The sequence below is a fragment of the Pecten maximus genome, chromosome 16 (assembly GCF_902652985.1).
Source record: "Pecten maximus chromosome 16, xPecMax1.1, whole genome shotgun sequence".
NCBI classification, from domain to species: Eukaryota; Metazoa; Mollusca; class Bivalvia; order Pectinida; family Pectinidae; genus Pecten; species Pecten maximus.
The window spans coordinates 31,229,976-31,237,044 of NC_047030.1; the positions used below are offsets into that span (position 1 = coordinate 31,229,976).

The 7,069-nt window shown below is 34.3% G+C and overlaps 1 protein-coding gene across 1 annotated transcript; it reads left to right on the forward strand.

Annotated features, from left to right (window-relative positions):
- Positions 1–483: 483 nt before the first annotated feature.
- Positions 484–4,754, forward strand: LOC117314703. The gene is made up of 5 exons (XM_033868790.1): positions 484–645; positions 950–1,023; positions 1,325–1,564; positions 3,636–3,824; positions 4,453–4,754. The coding sequence occupies exons 2-5, from the start codon at positions 963–965 to the stop codon at positions 4,665–4,667; spliced, it is 705 nt and encodes a 234-aa protein (XP_033724681.1). The 5' UTR covers positions 484–645; positions 950–962; the 3' UTR covers positions 4,668–4,754.
- Positions 4,755–7,069: the final 2,315 nt, after the last annotated feature.

Sequence of the window (7,069 nt, forward strand, 5' to 3'; positions counted from 1 at the left end):
GCAATTAATCCAAAGGTCTATATACTGTAAACCAGTTTTTTCGTGGTTTCTACCTTTCGCAACACAAAGAATCGTGGCAACGGCACTCTTTCGTCAACGTTGAATAAGGATTAAAACAGGGAGTCTCAATTCCAAATGTATGTTTTGTGAGGGACACACATCAGAGGGATATTACTCATAGACTCGGACAACTTCTTCTGGTTTTGGTATTATTGATTATTGACTAGTATAAGTAGATTCAAAATAATATCTCACGTGAATGCAATATTAAATCACACGTGAATCCAGCATTAGATCACTCACGTGAAAGAAGGTCTCTTTGTAGAAATCGATACAGAATCGTATAATAGTCCGTCTTTAATACAATATTTAAATACTGTATATAACAGCTCCCTGTAAAAGACAACGAATGACGATCAATACTGGTGTCGATGTATATTTGAACACTATTGTCAGTCATTAGCTTTATTAACTGTGGTTTCATTATTGATTGGTTCTCATTAAAATGAAGGATGCTTTTATAAGTGTAATCTTTGTATTCACTGTCATTCATGTTTCGATCGACATCATCATAGTGCTGAGACGGATACCACGTTAGATGTGTCAGATGCCGATTCGTACTGAGGGTATCCATATGGGAAATCGGTAATATGTCTTATTTATTCATTTATTTATTGAGAGAGAGAGAGAGAGAGAGAGAGAGAGAGAGAGAGAGAGAGAGTTGTACACAAAACCCTAAAGTTGTTTTTAATCATATTGAAGGATTTTATCTTTTAATGGAAAATGTTGGGATGTAAATAATAGCCGTAGTATTTTATCACAATGTTTCCAGCAAAAATATAAGATGGTATCGTTCATAATTTTTCAATATGTTTTTTAAAAAATGTTTACATACAACACTGTATTGATTTGATAAATACATTTGTATCCATCCTTGATAACATTTCAGATAGACAACGCAAATGGTGACTAACGAGTTATCTGGGATCAGGTCATGTTCTCTGATCATACTATTATCAACAGGTAAGATATTTACTTCACATTTTCTTATAATTCTATCTTGTAATATGCCTTTGTATTGCTTTATTTATTCCATTTGCTTCCAAGGCATCAGACACAAAATGTATTGTCCCATTCATTTTAATTATATATATTCAAAAACACATTGCTTTTAGGACATATTTTTTTAGAATATGATTTGTAGCTGGCATATTCACAAAGTTGTGAAGGTGTCACGACGTTTTTGATTTACCTCAGCACCGGTTGACAATATCTGATTTTGAAATGAGTTTGACATCTGATTTGTTTTCTTTTTATTTTGAAGCTGTGTGCTCGAATCGAAATTTTATTTGGAAGGAAAATGTAACGGAAGAAAACCTTATCTACAATGATGGCGTCGTATTTACGCAACAGACGGCAAGCGCCATTAACTGTGCTTGGGCCTGTCAAACCCACTCCATGCCGTGTTTAGACTTCACCTATACGACTACGACCGAGGAGTGCCGAGGGTACGACGGAATATCACATGACTCTGTCAGCCATGTGAACACAAAAATGTGGAGACGTAGGTATTTTGCAAAAACTACGTCATGCAAATTAGGTAGCAGTGTACAGGAAAAATGCCCAATTTTGAAAAATATGGCACATGTCTTAGATATGTAAACATTGCCAGTTAACCCTACATATAACCTCTAATAAAGTATATATATTTGTAATCTGTACAACATTTGCAATTTTAATACAGCTCTGAAGGATAAGTAAACTGATATTTTCTGTGATTTTTAGAGCTGTGAATACCATGGTAACAGCTTGAAAAATGCTCAAAAATTGCAAAATATTATGATATTTTACCCCAAACGACACAATTCTCTTCACAATTTTTTTCCCGAAACCTATTTAAAATTAAATATCTCTATCCCAAAGACAGAATTAATCTTGTTTTGACATATGTTGTAAATTAAGTTTTTCTGCTATCTCAACTTTTCTGTGGGCTTCCATTTTTCGCTGTTAATTTGAAATCCGGAACCAATTTATTAATTTTTGTTTCAACAAATGTGAAGTCTGTATGTACTACTTCATACTGAATATACCAATTATAGTGTACATTTATTTTTTCATTTTTTATGCATATCATAATACAGGAGTTATTTGCTTAACAAAAAAATTGCCTATGGCCAGGCTGTCCTACTGTAGTGTGCTACCTTAATTATAAATATCACTCTGTATGTTATTATGTTATCGAATGGTCATTTATATCATGTTTTTGAAACTAGTCAAATATTCAGTAATTGGTTAATTTAGCAAAGAAAAGCATTTTTGAGTGGCACAGGAAGGATGCCATCTTGTCTGGAAACGGCTCAGATACCCATTTATAAACCGGAAGACGACGCGGCCTTCGCTCTCACAAATCTATTATTAGATTGTATAAATAAAACGTAGCCGAATGGACTTCTACAGTAAAACAAAAAAGACATGTTGATTTGATATTCAAGCTTGTACGCTTAACCCCTCAGCATACGATAGTCATTATCTGATGAAAGGGAGAGGAGTCAACAAACGTCATGCTTTAAATCCAATACTTGTTGTGATATACCAAAGTCTATTCACAATCGTAAACTAATGATACCAGCTAGGCATTCAATCAAACACAGTTAATGGATCAATTTTGGTGTTCCGTTTGGCAGCAAACACAACATATTCGTCCTGAATACATCATCAATGTATCCAAATGTGTACATGATATTGCAGGCTATGTTGGACTAAGTAAAATATAAAATATAAAACAATATACATGGAAACATTTCCCTACATACCTGCGTTACACATATACCGTGTTCTTCTGGATTTATTCGGCAATTGAAATTATTAACTATTATTTAACCAATTTACAGAATCCTGCAAAAATCATAAGGCTTTCACTGATATCTTTTGGACAGGACAATCCTTTTTGAAAGATACAGGATGAAGAAGAAAATAACAAAGTTTTTATGATCATGATCTCATTGGGAAATGGTGTCCCTTGGTTATCAAGCGACGTGAAGTCAAATAGTTTTATAGTCATGATCCAATTGGAAAATTATCTCCCTTTTTTTTTATTAAGCGATGGGAGTCAGAAGAAAAATACAGGCATTTTCATGTGAAATTGTGAAAACTTTAATTGTCGTTCTGCTCGATAATGATAAATTCGAAACAGTTAATATACTGTGGCATTAGCAAATATTGGTGAAGAGAAAAGGAAGATTTGGAGACAGGTTGTTGAATGAAAAGTTAAATAAATGACTTTGCTAAGCAAGTTAATTCATGTATGTTGTGGTGTCTAGCTACATCTTTGAAAAAACAGAATCAATTTCATAAAATACTTTATCATTGCAAGACATTTGACTGCAATCAAGTTGATTGTTGATCTGATGATTTATTGTCTTAATATAAAACAAAGGAAAATTGGTGTTTCCAAAAAAACAAAGGTCAATATAATTACCTTCCTGCATCAAGTTTGGCTAAGCATCTTAAGTTAAGATTTGTATCGTTACTTTAAATCACGTTACATCTTCGTCCGACTAAACTTCGTATCTTCAGTTACGCTTAAAATAACGTCGTAACTGACGTCAGCTGATTGTATGTTCTGGTGTTTACAGAAGTCTGTCGTCTGGACGGGTACACATACGACCCGACCTTCCGTGTGTGTATTCGTCTGTACACCACCGCTAGGAACTGGCTCGGGGCTCTGGAGGCATGCTATACCGACACGGCATATCTTCTTATATTGGATACGATAGAGAAAGTCCGGGCTACGAAAACCGGTGTTCACAAGGACCTCTTCTCAGGCAAGTGATTTATCGTTGATTGTTTTTTTTTTTTATGTTTTCAGGGAAAAAAACTTATTAAGAAACGTTGAAAATTATGAAGCCAGAAATTTTGAAAATAGAAAAAACGATCGATTTTCATGGCAAATGCTTTTCTTTTGAAGACGTCAGACTTTTTTTTAGAAAAGTACAAATGAATGAAATATACCACTCGAAGAAGATTTTCGAATGAATGCGATATTTTATACGAAATGTTATTATCCGGTAGATTTGTTTATATTTTTCTGTGCTAAAATTTCAAGCGCCAAATCAACTAATAATTAAATACTGTATATGTTCTTCCATAACCTATTATATTACTGTTTCCTAAGCTTTTTCGATTCCAAGAACAACAATTAAATGTATTTTCGTAGCAAGTATAGTAGAATTTCGACCGGATGCATTTTTTTTCACTTTTAATTCAAAACACGACAAGACAAGCTCAAACTGTTGGAGAGTGGTAATAGGGTAAATTATGTAACTTTTGGTATTGTATAAATAACAACAGTCTACGTATATTTGTTTTTAATAGATCTTTTATACACTTTGTCAGCAATGTATCACCTTTACTATTGTTTAATATTTATCAATATATCTTATGTTGACACAGAATCAGATAGATGGTGGATAGGGGGTTATGATAATGACACGGAAACCAAATGGATCAATGGCGAAAATATCGACATACCAAGCGAGATCTGGTATTCTTCAAACCAGCCGGACCACGACCATGAAGAGTGCATAAATCTTTTCATAAACTCTCTCGGAATCAATGATCAAACCTGTTCTCATCTAATGTATTATGTTTGTCAGGAAAACATTTGAAATGTTTAAAAGCTCATTCATGAACTGTCCATGAAATACACTAATCAATATGCCATATAATTGAGATTAAATTTATCATTGTCTGATTATAGTTGTTGTTTGTTTCCTTCCTGGATTTATAGTGCTATGGACATAAAGGGTCATTATGACGTTATGTGTCCTTGTAGTTGTTGGTGGATACTTCACTGAACAACATATTGGCGGCCATTTGAATGCCATACAATACAATTTGGAGTAAGTTTCCTGTCCATTGTCACAACCACAAAAACATATGATCGTCACTTCCTGAGACACACAACACATCCCGAGTAGGGATCGAACTATATTACTGTCATGAAACCTTAAATGTTCCTTTTCTATGAGACATATATTTATCCAATAACTACGCTTGTTTCAAAACTGATATGGCACGTGATAGAATTCGTAACAGTGTGTTAATGTTTTTGTTTACAAAACGCACTATGTAGCCAATTTCAGAGCCTCCGATTGGTTAGCTATGACACATGCAAGCACTTTGTTTTGAAACATCTTGATGCATATCTTAAAGTTCCCGAAGAAATCCCTTTAAAATGATATATACTCTCACTCTGTGATGCAATGAAACAATTGGTTGACGAATGTTCTCTGTTTGTATCATGCATCAATGACGAAGTAAGGATGACGTGGTGCACAACGTAATGTCCGAACGCCACTCTTTACCATTAGCACACATATATTTATCATAGAAAGTTTGAACTTTTGCTCATAACACATATATTACCAACCTGAATATTTCGACATCTACTGTGATCTTCCTCAATAGGATTGGGATTCGGCAGGTGTATTGAATATAGTATACCGTGCCGTCTAGGTCTTTCTTGGATGCTTTGTCTTTGGGTCTAACACGATCCTGTCCTAATTTGTTAGATGGTTTAAAACAACACTGAATCTTGTGACCGCGTCTGAGGATTTCAGAAATGTCCTTGATGTAAGAGACGAGTACAGAACTCTTTGATCTTTCGGATTCTTGGCTGTTTTCGTGTTGTGTTGCTGATTTCGAGTTATGTATACATGGATTCGAATTATACACGTATTATAAATATTCATCACAGTACAACTACGACAGGGAATACAAATCTTTACATTCGATTCAACAACGCATAGTACATTTGATACACTATTTTATGATTAGATATACAACATAGCAACAAAAATGACGAAGGAAGACAACTTTATGATTCGTGCCCTGACCGGCCCTCAAACTCACGGTATACGGCACCCAATCGCCTAGCAATAAATACCAGCAACTTATACCGCTGTGTCACATCCACGTTTTAAAAAAACGTTCAAATGGCGCAGTGATGGTCGGCCCGATACCCTGGCATGATCAAAATGACAAGTCGTCTATTATATGATACAAATATCTAGATCGCAATCGCAGCAATATTTACTGATATTTGAAATATTTACATTGAGAACAGCATTTAATATTTTGAAGCTTTCGACAACTCACATATTTGGAAGAGCTATATTGACATTGCAATCGATAGTTTCGCATCATATAGATTCGAGGAACTATCATTCATATCACGTGACTGACTGAGCACGTAACCAAAAATAGTGTGGATCATTACATTTGCTTGGGATAACTGATTGTCCATTATTTGGAAACATTTGTGATACGTATGGTAAGTTTTTTTCATAGTTTTGCATTATACTATTGTATTTATTTTTCTCTCTCACCTAATATCTTTGTCTCAAGACTACACGCATTTGTGTTGCTAAGAGGTAATTTTCAATATTTGGTTAAATATGATTTAAGAATTGTATAGAGTGTATGCTGATTACATGGCTATGAAAATAAATCTCCATCAAATGCTTCATTCCCTTGTTTTGAGAGAGTTTATTAGTTATGGTAGAATCTGACGTATTGGTCGAATCATTTTTCAATATTTCATGATTTGTTCTCAATTCTCTCAAAGCGGCAAAAGTTACATATAAATATGTTGTCATAGTAGGGCTTACTAGCAATGCTAAGACCTAATGTTTTTTTTCCACGTTTGCTCTCGATTCCATCCAAATGGCAACATTACATTTAGATGGTGTGTAAAGTAGGGCTTAATGCTTATGACTTTTTTGTCGAATCATTTTTTCATTATCTGTTCTTGATTCTTTCCTAATGGCAACCTTACATATATTTCTCGTACTTTATTTCCAGACTAGAGACCACGATGTATCATCCTAGGAATATGTTATTATCAGTGACCTGGGCATTCTTTAACGTTATCGCATTAACAACAGGTAAGATATTTAACTTTTCTAATAGTCCAGAACATATGTAGTGTACTGTACATCATTAAAGGAGTGATCTCATTAACACTATGTCAGACACTGAACTTTTTCCCCACTTGTCCATAACACTC

Bases quoted from the DNA above. Each gene is read 5' to 3' on its own strand.
- LOC117314703 (XM_033868790.1), top strand. From the start codon at position 963: ATGGTGACTAACGAGTTATCTGGGATCAGGTCATGTTCTCTGATCATA. The intron at 1,565-3,635 runs GTAGGTATTTTG...TGGTGTTTACAG, and splicing joins GAACACAAAAATGTGGAGAC to AAGTCTGTCGTCTGGACGGG. The intron at 3,825-4,452 runs GCAAGTGATTTA...ATGTTGACACAG, and splicing joins TCACAAGGACCTCTTCTCAG to AATCAGATAGATGGTGGATA.